We start from the raw sequence: 17,290 nt of genomic DNA on the forward strand, positions 1-17,290 counted from the left end.
GAAGCCACCGGCTCTGAAGTTGGGGGTCCTGGTACAGAAGAGGAAACAGGCCTGGCACCCCCCAGACTCAAGGTCGCTTTGCTGCTGACGGCCGTTTAGGACTCTGTCTGGGGCTGAAGGCCCAGCACCGCCTGCCTGCCTGCCACCCCAGGCAGGTGCCTTCTCCCCTCGGACTCGCGGTGTTGTCTTCAGTCACTGGGGGAGGCCAGGGGGCACCGCTGGCCATTCCTAGGGCTCCCGGCGGGTGGTGCAGCTCCAGCGCCCGCACGTCAGACCCCCGCCCCGGCAAAGACACACACCCCAAGAGGGGAAGTGCGCTGGAGCCTAAAGACGAGGCTTTAAGAACGCTGACCACGAACGCCACAGCCCAGCAAGTGGAACAGAGCACTGGCGCCCCGGGGCCGCGACTTCCGAGTCAGGGACTCGAACCCGCGGCACCTCCTCCGCTCGCCCAGAGCCAGGCCTCGCGGGCCCGGCCGGCGGGCAGAGGCGCTTCTCCCGGCTCCCCGTTGGCCGCCTCGGAACCCGTTCCAGCCGCTCCCCCCGCCGCCCCCGGTGGCGCCGCGCTGGCCAATGGGCGGGCGTGACGGCGATGTATTTGCATACGGGTGCGCCCCGGCCAATAGGCGGCGGGCGCGGGCGCATGCGCGAGCGGGAGGGCGGTGGCGGGCGGGCGGGCGGCGGGCTCAGTCGGAGGATGGCCGCGGCTGCGGCGGGTGGGTCACCGGGCCAGTCCCCCGGCCCCGCCGCCCGGGCCGCGCCGCAGGCGCTGCGGCGGCGAGGGGATTCGCGGCGCCGCCAGGCCGCGCTCTTCTTCCTCAACAACATCTCCCTGGACGGGCGGCCCCCGAGCCTGGGCCCGGGCGGCGAGAAGCCCCCGCCGCCGCCGCCGCCCGCCGAGGCCCGCGAGCCGCCCGCGCCGCCGCCGCCACCGCCGCCGCCGCCGCCCGCGCCCCCCGCCGGCCTGCCCCTGCCCGGACCCCCGGGCAGGGCCTCGGCGCCCCAGGGCCTGCTCAGCCCCGCGCCCGCGCCCGCCGGCTTGGGCCTCGGCCTGAGCCTGGGTCTGGACGGGCAGCGCCAGAGGTGAGTGTGGCCCGGGTCACCTGGGGCCTGGGGGGCGGCGGGGTGGCCTGGGGCTGGGTCACCGCGGGGGTCGGGGTCACCTGGCGGAGTCACCCAGGGCTCAGGGTTGGGGGCAGTGGAGTGGCCCAGGCAGGAGTTGAGGTGGCTTGGGGGCCTGACAGCCCGGGACACAGGGTCGGGGTGACCTGGGGGCCTTCAGCACAGTGAGCAGGGTGGCAAGGTGGCCCTGGGCTGGCTCAGCTCATAATGGGGTTGAGGTGACCTACAGAAGTTCAGGATCAGCTCGTGACACAGGGTTTGAGTGACCTGTCAGCATAGGACTTGGAGATCGGGAGATGACCCTGATCCCCTGTGAGCCCCAGACACAAGTTGGGGTGTCCTGGGCCCTGTCAGTGAGGGACAGAGGGTTGGGGTGTCCTGCACCTTGCCAGCCCCAGAAGGGAGTCTTGACTGGGCCCCACCATCCTAAGATGTCAGAGTCACGAGTCATCTGCAAGTCAACTCCCTGGACACGGATGTTAGGGTTTCCTCGGGCCCCGTGAGTCCCCAGACTTAAGGGTCATGGTCCCCTTAATTCTGCCACCCCTGAATACGGGGTCAGGGTCCTCTCAATCTTGTCAATCCCCTGAACATGCGTCTGGGGTTCCCTCAGCCCCCAGACACAGAGTCCTGTCAGCTCAGGACACACCCCCCTCCCCAGCCCACTGTTACCAGTCCCGCTGACACAGGGACTCACAAACACCCGCTCTGTGTTCCCCTTCGTTCTCTAAACTGGGTGACCCCCTCCATGTGGGCCAGGGATCTTCCCTGTACTGTGACATCTAGCCCCAGAGTCTCCCACACCAGGCCAGACCTCCCAGCCCCCCATCCCACAGCTACTGGTCACTGGAGGCCCCCCATTACCCCCGCCTCCCTCGTCCCCTCTGAGCTCAGGGCCCCTGGGCCTGTCACATCCCAGATCACAGGCACTCCCCCTGCCCTGATTTCATTTCTAGGAACGCCTTAGCCCATCCCAGGGCCACCCCACCCCTAAGCTCTGCCCCTCTAGTCTGTGCCCCCTGCCCCAAAGCCTGCTTTCCTCAGCCGGCAGACTCTCCCACGAAGTGGTCCTGTCTCCTGGCAGCCATCAGCCCGAGGACAGTCCCCCCTTCACGCCAGGTCCCATTCGAGTCACTCCGACACTCCAGGGCAGAACGGCAGGGACATCACTGTGTGAGGCCTCGAGGGTCCCACTCACCTACAGCCAGGCCTGCGCTGTGCCCTCCTCTCCCGGTCCCGCAGCCCTGTGTGTGGTGCTGGGCAGGCCATGTGTCATTCAGCAAACAGTTCAGGCGCCCTGGTTGGGGGCCAGGCCATCCCTGTGAACCAGCCAGGCCAGCAGCCTGGCCCACGAAGCTGTTCGAACAGGAGGATGCAATGAAGCGCCTGTAACCAGGAGCCTTGCCTGGCGATGGTGCTTGATGGCGCTTGCGCTGCTTCTGAAGAGCGTGTGCAGGGGCCCAAGCTCTGGAGGACACAGAACAGGCTGGGATGTGGCACAAGTCAGGTGCCCTTCGGTGTTCCCGCTGCACCCTCCACGGCCCCTGTGTCCCTCCTCCCCTGACCTGGCCCGTGCAAGGAGCCCTCTCCTGCTCCTCCCTCCCCTCCTTCAAATCCCCGTTCAGGGCTTCCCTGGTGGCGCAGTGGTTGAGCGTCCGCCTGCCGATGCAGGGGGCGCGGGTTCTTGCCCCGGTCCGGGGAGATCCCACATGCCGCGGAGCAGCTGGGCCTGTGAGCCATGGCCGCTGAGCCTGCGCGTCCGGAGCCTGTGCTCCGCAACGGGAGAGGCCGCAGCAGTGAGAGGCCCGCGTACCGCAAAAAATAAAACCAAAAAACAAACAAATCCCCGTTCAGATGTCGCAGGGCCGCGCCTGCCCACCCAGACTCTGTCCCTCATCGGTTTCTGCTGCCGAGCACAGGGCCCAGCCCTTGGGCCTGAGAGTCACTGACCCTCCCCTGACAGATGGCAGGCTCCTGGGGTGGGCACTGTCCGTTTCTCTCTGTGCTTCCTGGGCCCAGAGGCAGGGCGGCAGATAGTCGCTGCTGAGTAGCAAAGGGGGCTGCCAGCTATAGGCTGTGGACTTCTAGGGTAAGTTGTTCTGGGGAATGGAGAGAATCCTGAGGGTCTTTTCCCAAAGTCTGTGTCATGAGTGTGGTGGTCTGACCCAGGCTTTGGGGACAGACCTGGTTGGAATTCCAGCTCCACCTCTCAGGAGCTCTGTGACTCAGAGCAGGTGGCACAGCCTCTCTGAGCCTCAGTTTGCTTCTCTGTGAGATGGGTTTGTGTTGGGTACTTCTGCCGAGGGGCTCTTGTGAGGGGCTGGATGCCAGGGCTCAGCGAGGGCGGCAGGGGCCCGGCCTGGGGAGTGAGGGCTCGGGTTACATCCCGGCTGCCCAGGGTGTGCTCACAGCTCAGCCCACGGTGGGGAGTTGGTGTTTCATGCTCAGGGCACAGTCTGGTGTGGCTGTTTCTGCTAGGCCAGTGAGTGAATCATCAGAATCCTTATCTTCCTCCCTAGAACTTTGCTTTCATTTCAACACCGTGGTCATCTAGCACTTACCGGTTTCTGGGCTTCTCCAGATGGGTCAGACACAGGCTTGCAGGTCGTCTGCCTGCCCCACCAGACCGCTGTGCCCTCCTCTGTCATGTTGGCCCTGCTCTCTCCAGGGGGAGGCCTGGGGGCTTCAGACAGCAGCAGGGTTTCCTCTCACAGCCCTGGGAGTCACAAGCCTGAGTCAGGGTGTGGGCAGGGCCTTGCTCCTGGGAGGGCTCCGGGGTAAGGGTCCCCCAGGTGTCCTGGGCTTGTGGCCACAACCCTGCAGTCTCTGACTCCGTCCTCACACAGCTTCTCCTTGGTGTCTCTGTCTTCACCTGGCGTTTCTCTCTGCTTATAAGGACACCCTGATCCAGCTGGTCATTGGATCAGGGCCCAGCCTAATGGCTTCATCTTAACTTGATCACACCTGTGAAGACCCTATTGCAGATGTGGTTGTAGTCACAGCTGACAGGGGTGAGGACTTCACATATTTTGGGGTCACTGTTCAACCCCCAGCAGTCATCATTAGTGTCCAGGGCACTAACAAGGGGGAAGGTGAGCCGGGGGCGTGGCCGGCTTAGCTGGGAACAGAAACCCTTGCGCTTCTGAAGGGTTTGCGCAGGGTTGGCGCCGAGAAAGGGCCTGGGATTTTAGCTGCCGTCTTAGCCAGGAGCCGCCTAGCGCTCTGGAGGCTGCCGAGCGCCTGTCCAAATTAAAGCGATTTTGGTGGAGTGTCTGGCAGTCTGTTCACATCACTGATTTGGGGGTTTCTTGCTCTCCAGCTGGAAAACGGCTGGAGGTGGTCACCGAGGTTGGAGCCTAGAGGGGGTCCAGAGGCCTTGCTGAGATGGAGGCCGACCCAGGACCGCACATGGGTCCTGTCACCCGGGGAAGCTGGCAGGGACTTGGTGAGACAGGGTACCTAGGATGACCCACTCACTCAACAAGGATGCACGACGGCCTGTGATGTGCCAGGCCCCGTGCTCAGGCCGGGCTGGTGTGGTGGGCCGGCCGGACAAGACCCCTGCCCACGCTCTCCTGGCAGGGGAGGGTTCAGTGTCGTCGTGCTGGCCCCTGTCAGCGGCCTGCCCGTTCTCAGACCGTCTGAGCCCACGTACAGCAGCCCCTGCACGTGGCCCCTGACTCGGACTGAGTGGTCTCCCAACTAGGCAGGAGCCCTTCTTTTCCCAGCTGGGCCGTTTTTTCAGTTACAAAGTGAAGGAGTTTATCAGACAGTGGAAACAACGTCTAAAAAGTGGCGATTTCTCTTCCTGCCTGTCTCTGGGGGAAGGCGAGTATGGGTCTCCGGTTTGTAAAGGGGCAGCTGTGAAAGTGAGCCAGTGGGGTGGTCGCCTGTGCCGTATTGACAGCCTCCCCTGTGCCCCCGACCCCGTCTTCCCTACAGAGTCCAGCGCAGGCGGCCTCGGGCCAGTCACCGCCATGTGGGGGACACCATCCTGTGTGCCTTGGACAGCTTAGCCGCGAGGGCCTCCTGGCTCCCTGGGACTTGCATTTGCCCAGACGTCAGGGAGTGGGAGGGTGTTAGCTGAGGTGGCAGGAGCCCAGACTTTGTTCTTTGTAGTTTGTTTGTAGCACTTTTTAAACAGAGGAGTAACGGGTGTACAGGGAGAGGCGCGCACAGCCTGACCACCGACCACCAGGACTCGGGGCGCGGCACCGCCTGTCGCCCCGCAGGTTCTCAGCCAGGCCCTGCACACACCGTTTCCAGGGGCCTGCTCCCAATGGGGCCCATGGCGGGATTGCTCCCAGTGGGTGTCGTTTCGGGTAGAGGTGCTGGAACGTTGCTGTCGTGCCTACAGGCCCGGGCCGGCATGTGGTCAGCGTTGGGATTCTGAGCCGTTTCCAGAGCGGCGAGTGCTTAGGGGTGCCGTCCTCCCAGGGCCACGTGGGAGACCATGGAGGTCCCACCTCGGGACTCCTGAGAGGCTGCCTCCTTGGTCGACCGGCCAGCAGTGGGTTTAGAAAGGGCGCCGCCTAAGGAAGGGGCCGGGCGCCAGTCCCCGTCCTGGGACGAGCGAGCCTGCAGCTGCCTGGCAGCCCCCGGAGTGTCCCCATCCTAGCGGGGCGCTCAGCCTCCCTCGGGCCGCGGGGCCAGCTCCTCTGGGGTGGGAGGTGGGAAGGCGGGGCTCGAAAGCAACGACCCCTCACTTGGCCAGCCTGGTCTGTGCTCAGAATTCAGGGTACCCTCGTCAGCGTTGTCCCTATCTCTGGACCCAGACCCAAATAGCATCATGCAGACACAGGCGAGTTCAGGAAAGGAGCCCTGAGAGCACGGAGCAGCCTTGATTCCAGCTCCCCCAACGCGGTCAGGAGTGCGGCACGGGGGCGGGTGGCAGAATCCAGGGGCAGAGGCAGCGCCGGGGGGCAGGGCGCAGCTCCCAGCCCCTAACCCCCGCCAGCTCTGTGCCTCAGTTTCACCACCTGTACGCTGAGGGCTGTGAGGACTGAGTTTACGTATAAAACGCTTACAGAGAAGGAAATGTAGAAGAAAACCACAAAGACAGAGATGTACGAAACCAGCTGGGATCAGGTGTTGAAGCTTGGTGGGCTGAGAGAGGTCTCCTGGAGCGAGCTGGGCCAGAGGTCAGGCAGCCGGGGAGTGTGGGTGCTGATTGTGCCCCTGGGTTGGCCCCCAAGGGCCCCTGGCTGCCTCGGTGGAGACTGCCGCTGGCCTCTGGGCCCTGTGAGCGAGGTCCCAGGCACGCAGGAGCTGTCGGGCCTCACCTGGGAAATTACCTGAGGAAGCGAGCCTGAGAAAGCCACACGGGACTGCTGCCCGGGGCCTCTGAGGCCAGCCGCGGGGCAGGACACACACACCTGTCTGGGGCGTTCCCGCCTCCACCAGGCCGGCTTCACTTCCCGGCACGGGTCCTGCAGTGGGGCACCCTCTCAGGGCAGGGCCTGCCCCATCGCCCACCGTGGGGCCGGTGCTCACCGGCCCCTACCCCAGGCCTCCTTGGTTGCTGGGCGTCTGCCTGACGCGCCCCTCCTGCTGCCCCCTTCCCACCTGGCCTGAACCGGGAGAGATGGCCTGACCGAGCCAGGCCTCGTCTGGACGCCAGGGGTCCTGCTGGGGGGAGGGTCCCGTGAGATGCTGCAAGGAAGGCGGCATCTGGGCAGGCTGCAGCTTCCGGCAGCCGCTCAGCAGCAAGGCTCAGCCTCTTAGGAAGGGGCTGCTGTTGACACCTGGGCCCTGGGCACCTGCCCAGCCCAGGCTGAGTGTGAGACCCGTGTTCCTCCATCTCGTAAACCACGGCGACCTGAGCTCCAGGAGGAGTGGGGCAGCAGAGCCCGCCTTCTTGGCTTTGTCCTGAGCGGTCCCTGCTGGTGGCCTTGGTGGCAAGACCCTGGGAGTGTGACCTTGACCTGAGGGTGCAGCCTGTGCAGGGTTTCTGGGCCCAGTGCCAGGTGGGAGGCTGCCCTCCCGAGCTCCCTGTGTGCTGGGTGCTGGCAAGGCCCCCCCCGGGATGGTTTTAAACCAGACCAAACACCCGGTTTGTCTCTGGACCAACCCCAGCGCTGTCAGCACCTCAGAGGGCTGGGGGGAGCCCCCGACTGTCATCGGGCTGCTGGTCTTTGGTTCCCTTTTGTGGTCACCAGGACACACTCCTCCCCAGCCACCCAGCATGTCTGGGGGTCTCTGGCCTTCAGCCTCAGGCCCGACCTAAGGCCATTTGTGTCCCCTCCCGAGGAGTCGCTGAGGCCATCTCCCCAGCCCAGGGGGCCTCCTGACCACGCAGCCACACATCTGGGTTCAGACTCCCCTCTGCGTGGGTCTAATAGAAGCGCTTTCCTCCCTGTCCCTGGGCAGGGCTCTGTTCCGGGAAGAGCTCTGGCCGCCAGGCCTGAACAGTGCTGAGGAGGGGCTGCGGGTTGATGGGTTTCTGGCTCCTTTATGCTCCCAGGGGTGAGCTGAGAGGCAGGAGGCAAGGGCAGGGGAGCACCGCGAGCTCGGCACGCCCACTGTGCTTCAGCCAGGCGACAGGCCCAAGCAGACACCTCCCTGACAGGCATACCAGGACTGCAGCTGCCCTGGGGAGGGGGAGGGCCACGTGTGAACTGAGCCTCGAGTCAAGGGGGACGTAGCCACGGGAAGATCTGGAGAAAGAAGGTTCCAGACTGAGGGAACAGCCCCTGCCAGGGCCCTGAGGCCGGGGGCGGGGGGCTGGTGCAGGGAGGGCGGCCCAGCCGAGTGGGCAAGGCTTCTAGGTGTCCTGGGCCGGGGGGCAGCACTGGCGGCGGCTCTACATGCTGAGGTGGGCGGGAGAGGGTTGGTGCTTGTCTGATGTCCAGCCCTGCAGAGCCACCGCTGGACCCTGTCCAGCCCCACCACGCCCCCTTCCCGGGACCCCTGGCTGAGCTCCAGGAGGCGGTGGGCACACCAGGGCCCGGCCAGCCATCCCTCCCGGTGCCACGTCCCCCTCAGGTTCTTCTGGCCTTCGGTGGCCCTGCCCAACACTCAGACCTCACTGCAGACCTGCTTCTGGCCCATGGCCTGGGGGCCCCATCGGGGCCTGAGAAGCAGGCTGGGCCTCTGGGAGGAGGGCCCATGAGGCAGCCTCTGGACAGTACCCTGAGGCCCTGCCGTGTCCTCTTTACAGAAAGCGCGTAGGCTCCCAGCGCTGCTCCCTCGAGTTTCTGGAAGACACGGTGGGATGTGCCTCGGTTCAAAGGTAAGGAGCCCCGCGTGCCGCTTGCACCCCGTCCTTTCTCCTGGGGCCAGAGAGGCTCCCAGGAGGGGAAGAGTGACCTGCTTTTCACCTGCAGAACCAAACATGCCTCTGGATCCCCGAGACACAAAGGCCTGAAGAAGACGCACTTCATCAAGAACATGAGGCAGTACGACACCAGGAGCAGCAGGTGCCAGCGTGTCCCAGCCCAGCCCAGCCCTGGGGCTGCCCACCGCGTCCTCCCTCGAGCCTTGTGGGGTCCGGGGCCCTGCCCTTGTCAGCAGCCCTCCCTTCAGTGTGCTAAGGAAGCGCTCGGCCACACGGCCCAGCCCATGTCCCTTCGGAAGTGGACCCTCTCCCCATCCCACCCTCTGCCCTCCATGTTCACCAAACGCTGGGGTCCTCAGCACGTCCTGGGGGAGGAGCCACCCGGCCACCGCAGCCTGAGTAGCAGCAGGGACGCTGGAAACCCAGCGGGAACAGGCAGAGTGGTGGGCTGTGTCCGGGAGAGAAGGGAGCACGGAGGGCATCTGGCTTCCCTGAACCGGGCTGCAGGGTGACAGTCAGTGCCCAGCACAGCCCTCCGAGGCCCTACGTCTGTAGGAGCCCCGTCCCTCATGCCCCGTGTCCCTCACGCTCTGCCCTCCTGGCTCTGAGGCCATCGTCCTGACCCAAAGCGTCTCCAGACCGTTCCCCTTCCTGATGGAGGCCGTGCCCAGGCACCTACCAGGCAGCCCTGGTCAGGCAGTGCTGCGTCTTCCCTGCGGTGGCTGTAGCTTGGACAGTCCGGGACCCCCCAGCATGGTCCCCAGCATGACGGGCTTGGCCCAGGAGCAGGCCCCCGGCAGACTGAGCGCCGGGCTGGCTTCAGTGGGCCCTGGGTGCCCAGGGTCCCAGCCAGGGGAGGGGGTCTTCCACCGTCATCCTCTCTGCTGAACTGGGGCCGGGCTGGGCAGAGCCACAGCCACGCCCAGAGGAAGGAAAGGCCGTCCTCCCTGCCGTGCGCCCCACACAGCGGCCCCTCTCGGGCCACTTTGTCTCGGGACATGGAACTGGGCGCTTTCTGATGCTGTGAGGCTCCTGCCCCGCTGGGATGCCTGAGGATGGGCTTCCCTGACCAGCGATCCTCGGGCACGCGCCTCTGCCTCTGGTGTCTGCACGGCCTGGCCTCTCTTGTATGAACCGCTGAACCACCATCCCGGGCATCCCCTGATGCCTGGGGCAGTTCCCGTCTGAGTCCAGGCGGGAAGGGAGACGCCTGCCGCCCTGCCCTGACCCCGTCCTTCCCCGCAGGATCGTGCTCATCTGCGCCAAGCGGTCCCTGTGTGCGGCCTTCTCGGTCCTGCCTTACGGAGAAGGCCTGCGTGTCAGGTGAGCGGCTGGCCCCCACCGGCCGGGGGCTCCACACCGTCACAGCCTCACACGGGGCCAGCAGACCAGCTTCTGCCGAAGCTGCTTGAGAGCTTGAAGGCCATTTGGGTCCTGGTCCTCCGGGAGGGGCGCGTCCGCACTGTTACCTCGTTTGAGCTGCTCAACGTTGGTGCCTGGGATGTTCCTCCTGGCGGGACACTGCTGTGCATCCCGTGACCAATCCAGGCAGCTGTGCCCAGCGCGGAGCCCCGGGAAGAGGGAGATGGCTGTCAGGGTGGGGACGGCGCGGCGGGACCTGTGTGCCTGAGGGTGTGGCTGCAGCTGGAGGGAAGTGACTTGGGGTGAAGCCGAGGTTGGCCCACCACCAGGGAGATTGAACAGGAAGGGCCTGGGACCAGGAAGGAGCTGAGACTGAGCCGGCTCTCACAGCGGGAGTTCTCATGACCCTGCTGAGGCTGCTACAGGGCCTCGAGGGTGTAGAGGTGGGGCGCTGTGGGCCCCTGGGGCTCGGCTCCCGCCTGCACGAGGTCGGGGGCGGGGCCGGCAGCTCTGTCCCGTCCCGTGCGTTGCAGTGACCTGAGGGTGGACAGCCAGAAGCAGAGGCATCCGTCCGGCGGTGTTTCCGTGTCTTCCGAGATGGTTTTCCAGTTGGAAGGCGTGGAGCTGGGGGCGGATGGAAAGGTAGGAGCAGACGCCAGGTGGGGGCAGGGACCTGACATGTGTCTGTCAAGGAAGTAGACTCAAAGTTGTGTTTCACTTGAGTCCTCGAAAACGTAAGGTCCCACCAGAGGAAGCCACGCAGCCTGTGCAGACAGGCCGGTCGCCTCGTGGGGGCCCCCGAGGCAGGGAGGAGCTCCGGCTGCAGATCCCAGATGAGGGGCGGGGCATTCTGGAACCTGCAAGGGGGGAGCAGCGTCAGCCCTGGGCGGCGGGAGCTGCAGCCGTCAGGAGGGACCTGGCTGGACCTCTGGTCCTGGACGGGGCGGTGGGGCTAAGTCCAATGCACTGCCTGCCAGGTCGTGTCTTACGCCAAGTTCCTGTACCCCACCAACGCCCTGGTCACGCTCAAGCCGGACAGCCACGGCCCGCCGCCTCAGCCCCGGCCCAGTGCCCCCCGCGCTCTGCTGGGGCCCAGATGCAAACCCGTCCCACCCAGGGCGGCGCCAGCTGGCTCGGAACTAGGTAGCCCAAGGGCCCTGACCGGGGGCAGGGCAGGTGGCCCAGTGCATCCCATCCAAACCCACAGTCCTCAGCCCAAGCCCGGGGAGCGGGTCCACCGCAGCCTCTCAGGAGGGGGACCCCAGAGCGCACGCCCTGCGCCGCGCCTGAGCCCAGCCGCAGAGAACCTGCACCCACTGATGGCTCTGGGCAGGGACCCCTCCTCCTCAGGACGTCCTCCCCGCCCCCGGCCCCCGAGGAGGGGGGCCACGCCTGGAGCCCCTGATCCCCCTCTCCTTGTCCCACGATGACGCCCTCAGCACAGCTGCTGCCTGGCACTAGGCCGGGGTTGGCCGAGCCGCTCACCGGGGCTTGTGGTGGGTCAGGGCTGCCCTCTGCTCGCAGGGGCCGACGCAGGGGATGCCCTGGAGTACAACCCCGACCTCCTGGATGACCCTCAGTGGCCCTGCGGCAAGCACAAGCGCGTCCTCATCTTCGCGTCCTACATGGTAGGGGCGCCGCCCAGGGCTGGGCTGTGGGCCGGCACCAGGGGCAGGGGCAGCTACGCACCCTGGGCCCAGCCTCACCCACGTCTCGGCACCGTTCTCGGGGGCCCGGGCCTCACGGTTGCAGGCCCAGGTGGCGTGCAGACGCCCCTGGGGCTGCATGGGGACGGTTCTTATCCGTTGCAGACCACAGTGATAGAGTACGTGAAGCCCTCCGACCTCAAGAAGGACATGAACGAGACCTTCCGGGAGAAGTTCCCACACATCAAGCTGACGCTGAGCAAAATTAGGAGGTGAGGAGGGCTGAGGCGGGCGTCCTCAAGCCCACTGCCCGACAGGGCCTTCCGCGAGCTGCTGCCAGGCCAGGTCTACGCAGATTCCTGAGCTTGATAAAGGGACGCGCCCCTCCTCAGCCCCTCCCGCCATCCAGCCAGGCCGGTGCCAGCAGCTCCCCTGCCGCCTCCTTGGTCAGGTGCCCTCGGTGCTTCTCATACCTGCCCACACCTGCAGGGCTCCTCCTCACTGGCGCCCACAGCCCCTGAGCCGGGCCCTGTGACCGTGCCCGCTTGATAGATGAGGAGGTTGAGGCCCCACAGCCAGAGGGCCAGACTCTGCCTCAGCACGGCCGCACCTCAGGGCCTTTGCACTGCCCTCCCCTCCCCACACGGCCCCCTCACTGCCACAGGAGCACGGGGACTCTGTCCTCCGGGGGGTCCCCCTGAGGACAGTTGGGTGCCGAGGGCCCAGCCGAGGGCTGAGTGGAGACCAAGACCAGCCTGCCGCCCGCCCACCAAGCCGTGGGCTCTAGCGCCGGGCCACAGCCTCTGGGAGGAAATGGCGCTTTTCTGGTGGCCCAAAGGCACACCCCTCAAGCAGGGACGTGGCCGCCTCCTGGCCCCAAAGCCCTTGGCTCCCGTGTAAACCCGCAGTTTGAAACGAGAGATGCGGAACCTGTCTGAGGAGTGTGGTCTGGAGCCCGTGACAGTGTCCATGGCCTACGTGTACTTCGAGAAGCTGGTCCTGCAGGGCAAGCTCAACAAGCAGAACCGCAAGCTGTGCGCGGGCGCCTGCGTGCTGCTGGCCGCCAAGATCAGCAGCGACCTCCGCAAGAACGACGTGAAGCAGCTCATTGACGTGAGTATGCGTGTCCCATCCCCCCCTCCCGGCTGCGGCGGGCCGATCACCACCCACGCCCAGACCCGGCCGCCCGGCCACCTGGACGGGAACCGGAGGAGGGGCCGCAGCTCAACCCCTCTCTCTTCTTCAACACAGAAGTTAGAAGAAAAGTTTCGGTTCAACAGACGGGATCTAATTGGGTTTGAGTTCACGGTGCTCGTGGCCCTGGAACTTGCTCTCTACCTTCCCGAGAACCAGGTGTTACCTCATTACAGACGCCTCACGCAGCAGTTCTAGCCTGGCCCGGCCCCTGCGGGCGCTCCTGGCATGTCGGCCGGACACGCGGCCCTCGCCGGCTAGTGCCACTGCTCCCCCACGCCCTCGCTTCCCTGGAGGGACACGGCTTCCATTCCAAAGCACACCACACCACCGCGGTATTTCGGAGAGCCCTGCTGCGTTCCTCCGTGAACAAAATGTGGGGCTTTGTTGTTTCTTTTTCTCCTGCGCCTGGTCTGGCACCAGGACTTTATGATGCGCGGTGGTGAATCCTGACTTCACAGCTTTTCTCCTCTTTGCATCACCCAGCCTTCTGCTACCATCGTAGCCACTGCACTGGCGTCTCATGGAGATCTGGTTTTCCAGACCTCACTGCACGCGCTGGATTGCTAGCGTTAAATTGTTGGGGCATTAATCTCGGCTGTTTGGGGTTTTCGGACGTGAAGACCGCACTGTGGAATCCCCACTCCCCACCTCGGCCCGGCTCCTTCCCAGCCCAGCACGGCCCCCTCGGGGGCTGTGCACCCACCTACCCACATCCACACACACAGCTCTGGCGTCAGCCTAAGCCAAGGAGAGCATACCCCTGGTTGGTTTGGGTCTCATTTTTTTACTCTCGGACTTCTGTTCTTCCAAGGATCACATCACTGTGAGGTCCTGATGCCCTGTTGGGGGTCACACACCCCAGCAGGCCTCTGGGCACAGAACTAGCCCACCCCACGCAAGGATCCGTCTCACCGGAAAGACCCCCCTTGCCCACGACACTTGGACCTTCAGGATGACTGGATTGCTGGCTCTTGATCTTCCTAAGCAAGATTGTGGAGAAACCGTGTTTACTGTCGTGTAGGATTTGGTTCTGTGGGTCTTTTTTTCCTGAGGGAACAGAAACTGGTTAAATGGCGTCTGCTGAAGTTGTGACTTGAATCACACTTGATCCTCCAGTGGGGAGGAGACTGACCACTTCACAACCCTGCCTCCCCGCAAGGGTCAGGCCAGCCTTCTTCCTCCCGGCAGGAAGTGGGAGCCGCCTTGGCCGGAGGAGCCGCCACACCAAGCAGACCCCAAGGGCTGGTCGTTGTCCCTCTGGGCAGGTGTGTGCCCGGCACGCCAGCTTCTCTACGCTACACGTGGCCCAGTTCATCCACTTGCTGCCCCACCAGAAACACTGAAGACCGCGGGCTGGAGCTTCTCCTTCACGGGTCAGCTGCTCTCAGAAAGGACCGTGTTGGCTGGGCCATTAAGCTGCTTCCCTACTGCTGTCCCATAAACCTGTCGCTGGAGGGGCTCTGGGACAGCCCCACCCTGCATCCTACGCGTGTGCACTGGTGCTTTTGCGCAACGGAGAGGCCAACCCTCATCAGAGTGCTCAACCACCAGCAACTTGAGACCCCAGCAGGGGTGCAGGACGGCGACTCCCGCCCTGCTGGCTGCTGTTCCTTCTTCCTCAGTCAGTCACTTGGGCTGAGGGAGGAGAGGAGGCAACTGCAGGATGGAGCGCGAAGCCCAAGTCTGTATTCTGACCTTATTTATTGAGGAGTGCCTCTTCCCTGTCTTCCCCAAGATGGCTCCCAAACCTGACGTGCACCAAGGAGGGCGTGAAGGATGAAGCTGCTAGGCCCCAGGCAACTGTTCTGCAAAGTGACCTGTCCAGCCAACACAGCGTCTCAAGGACACTCCTGTTACAGGCACTGCAGGGGACCGACTTAGGAAACGTACGTCCTGGTTTACAATTAGCCTTGAGGGACACATCTTCCTGGAAATTTCTATACAGATGTTAGAATGGCTGATACAGTAACTTTACAGTAAGTTTGCCTGTTTATGTAGTGAGAATTAAGTCATTCACCAGACCCGTCTGTAACCTTCCCTTTAGTGCATTGTGTCCTTTTTAATGTCAACAGCTGCCACTGTGTGGTACTCAAATGAAGCCAGTATTTAAGGCATTAAACTTCAGACTAAAATGTCACCCCCTAGAACCAGCCCAGACATCTGTATCCAAGGGCCTGGGGCCACTCCCTCAGTGCCTAGGAGGCGCTGTGGACTTAAATGAGCGCTTAAGTGGCCATCTGACCTCACTGTCTAGTCAAGCGTCATGGATCTGTTTGCAAAAAGTAATGTATTTGTGCTCTAAGTAAAATTTGGTTTTGCAACATGTGTCATAGGCTGCCTTCAGCCGGCCACCCCCTCCAATCACAGCAGAACACCAGCCCGGACCCTCCGGAGCCCAGAAGAGCCCGCCCCCCCAAAGCACAGAAGTGAAACAACAGATAGGTTTTCACTCTTTATTTATAAACACACGTTCCACATCCAGGATCCTCTCTAGTCAGAAGTTCCTGGAACAAAAGGAAGAACTTTAAAACCTGGTCTCCAAAGACATCCTGGGCCTCTGTGCCCAAACCCCAGTCCTCTTACTTTGAGACAATGCCGTCAGCCTTGGCCAGTCGGAGAATGGAGTCATCTGACTCGCCCTAGGGGAGAACGCACATTGGGACCAAGTGCCCTGCTGACCAGAGGTCCAGCCACACTGCCGTCCAAACCGACCAAAGGTAGACACACGCTAGCATCAAGCAGACCCCTGCAGACCCCTGGGGCCCGAAAGAGCTGTGGTAACTGGGAAGCTCCAAGGTCGTCGCCTGTTTTCTCAGGGTGGGCCCTTTCCTGGGCCCCCGAGCACCCTTTTCCACCCCCAGGAAGGGGCTGGCAGCCAGCACAGTCCAGTGCAGCAGGCTGCAGTCTTTTCTGCCAACAAACCTGCTCAGGTTGGGAACAGGGAGGGAGATGCCACTCCGGCTCAAAGGCCCGCTGAGCAAGGCCGGGGAACACTCACCATCCTGCGAATGGCCCCGCAGATGGCATAGGTTTTAAACTGGCCGTTGAACCTGCCTGTCACCTTGTCAACCTATGAATCGAGAATGGAGGGTCACAAAGAGGTACACCCAAACGCCTTCGGGTCTCAACCTGGGGTTTGGGCCTCGCCCCCTCCCCAGAGGACAAGCCGTCCCGCCGCCCGGCTCACCTCGGCCACGTTCATCTGGATGGACGCGTGGTCCTTGGCGCCTATGATGCGGTTGCTGGCAGAGCTGCGGGGGGAGCGCAGTGAGCGGGGACGGGGCTCGGCGGGCGAGGGGCGGCGGCGGGGGGATGCAGGGACCGGGGCAGAGGATGCTCACCATTTCCGCGGCACGTACAGGTCCACGAACTCGCCGGCGTCGTTCTGCATGTTGAGGGAGCGCCTATGGAGGCCCCCGCGGCGCCGTGAGGACGGGCCGTGTCCGCGCGCTCGGGTCCGTCCCCGCCCCGCACCGACCCCGGGCCCCGGGCCGCCCCCCCGCCCAGGCCCCGACCCCCGCACGCCCGAGTCCGTCCCCGCCCCGCACCGACCCAGGCCCCCGCGCCGCCACCCAGCCCGGGCCCCGGGCCCGACCCCGACCGCGGCCGCGACACCTACCTGGTGGCACCACAACAAGCGCGAGCGCAGAAAGGAAGGGCCTTTTCCCCCGGCAGTGCTATTAGCGGGTGGGGCGGGGCCTCGGCGAGTACTTCCGGCTCGCGCACGCCGCCGCGACTCTACGCAGAGAGCAAGGCCGGCCGCTCTGACGTACTTCTGCTTCCGGCGGGTGAGAGCTTCCTGAGGTCTGGCGGCTGCAGGTTGGCCGCGGACGAGCCACGAGGGCGAGTCCCCTTGCTGGGCGGATGGCCGGCGCGGACTCGCGAGGGCGCCCGCGGGCGGGTCCCCGCAGCGGTGGGCTGCGCCCAGGGCGGGCGCTTCCCGTCGCCGGGACCGCCCGGTGCCCGCGGCCGCTCAGTCAGGACCTGCGGACCCGGGGGCCGAGGGCGGGGACGGGGGCCCTGCAATGGGCCGCGTTCGTCAGCACGTGAGAGCTGCGGGCCGGAGCGCTTACCCCGGAGACAAGCCCGGCATCACGAACGTGGACGCAGGAGGGGTGCCGTTGGTTCTAAGAGCGAAGAGTGGGGAGAGCCCCTGGGGTCTTGAGGGAGGAGCGGCAGGGCTGGGGTGGGGGGCGCCCTCCCAGGACGTGGAAGACAACTCCTCGGGAAACCAGTGCCTGAGCAGGGAAGGAGCTCGGCCAAGCCTCGTGGCAGAACCAGGTCGAGCCCCCCCAGCCCTTCCCTCGCCCTGCACCATCCGGCCCCTGCCCAGGACCCCTCCCCCCACATCACTTCCACTCTGTTCTCCACGGAGCAGTCTCTCCTGATGCTAAGGGTCCGTTAAGGAAGAAAACAGAAAAACTCCAGGCTGCGGAGCTGACTTCCCAGGGTCCCCCGCCCTGCGTTCCTGGGGGCGAGCCCTGCAGCTTCGACTAAAACATCCTCCTGGGCTTCATCTCGCGGGGGAGAGGGAAGGCCCCTCGGGGGTGGACTCCAGACCCTGCGCACTTGGCCTCCGCCTGCTGCCCGGGCTGAGCCTGGCCGTGGAGTCTCCGAAGTCCAAATGCCCCTTTGCTTGACACGCCCTCCCCATCCTCCCAGTCTGGGCTCCCAGCTCACTTCCCAG

At 64.6% G+C, this 17,290-nt stretch overlaps 2 protein-coding genes across 3 annotated transcripts; one reads left to right on the top strand and one right to left on the bottom strand.

Moving 5' to 3' along the window:
* The first annotated feature begins 682 nt into the window (after positions 1–682).
* CABLES2 (Cdk5 and Abl enzyme substrate 2) lies at positions 683–14,924 on the top strand. Its single transcript, XM_081255464.1, has 10 exons — positions 683–1,083; positions 8,282–8,353; positions 8,448–8,540; positions 9,644–9,721; positions 10,294–10,402; positions 10,738–10,903; positions 11,285–11,388; positions 11,572–11,678; positions 12,315–12,519; positions 12,658–14,924. Exons 1-10 carry the CDS (start codon positions 698–700, stop codon positions 12,796–12,798), a joined length of 1,461 nt encoding a protein of 486 aa, XP_081111590.1. The 5' UTR covers positions 683–697; the 3' UTR covers positions 12,799–14,924.
* Positions 14,925–15,043: 119 nt separating this feature from the next.
* On the bottom strand, positions 15,044–16,318 carry RPS21 (ribosomal protein S21; the record flags this gene model as incomplete). Of its 2 annotated transcripts, XM_081255586.1 has the most annotated exons (6): positions 16,223–16,314; positions 15,945–16,007; positions 15,791–15,854; positions 15,602–15,673; positions 15,187–15,242; positions 15,044–15,107 (listed from the first exon to the last, which is right to left on the bottom strand). In XM_081255586.1, exons 2-6 carry the CDS (start codon positions 15,992–15,994, stop codon positions 15,098–15,100), a joined length of 252 nt encoding a protein of 83 aa, XP_081111712.1. In that variant the 5' UTR covers positions 15,995–16,007; positions 16,223–16,314. The 2 variants fall into 2 exon arrangements, with proteins under 2 accessions (XP_081111712.1, XP_081111713.1); XM_081255587.1 differs by lacking the exon at positions 15,044–15,107 and having other exon boundaries at positions 15,183–15,242; positions 16,223–16,318.
* Positions 16,319–17,290: the final 972 nt, after the last annotated feature.

Source organism: Mesoplodon bidens, assembly GCF_964165515.1.
Source record: "Mesoplodon bidens genome assembly, chromosome: 15".
NCBI lineage: Eukaryota > Metazoa > Chordata > Mammalia > Artiodactyla > Ziphiidae > Mesoplodon > Mesoplodon bidens.

What these genes read in the sequence shown, in the direction of transcription:
- CABLES2 (XM_081255464.1), top strand. Translation starts at nt 698, where the DNA reads ATGGCCGCGGCTGCGGCGGGTGGGTCACCGGGCCAGTCCCCCGGCCCC. An exon ending in CTGGACGGGCAGCGCCAGAG is followed by an intron (nt 1,084 to 8,281) that starts GTGAGTGTGGCC and finishes TCCTCTTTACAG; the next exon opens with AAAGCGCGTAGGCTCCCAGC. An exon ending in GCCAGCTGGCTCGGAACTAG is followed by an intron (nt 10,904 to 11,284) that starts GTAGCCCAAGGG and finishes CTCTGCTCGCAG; the next exon opens with GGGCCGACGCAGGGGATGCC.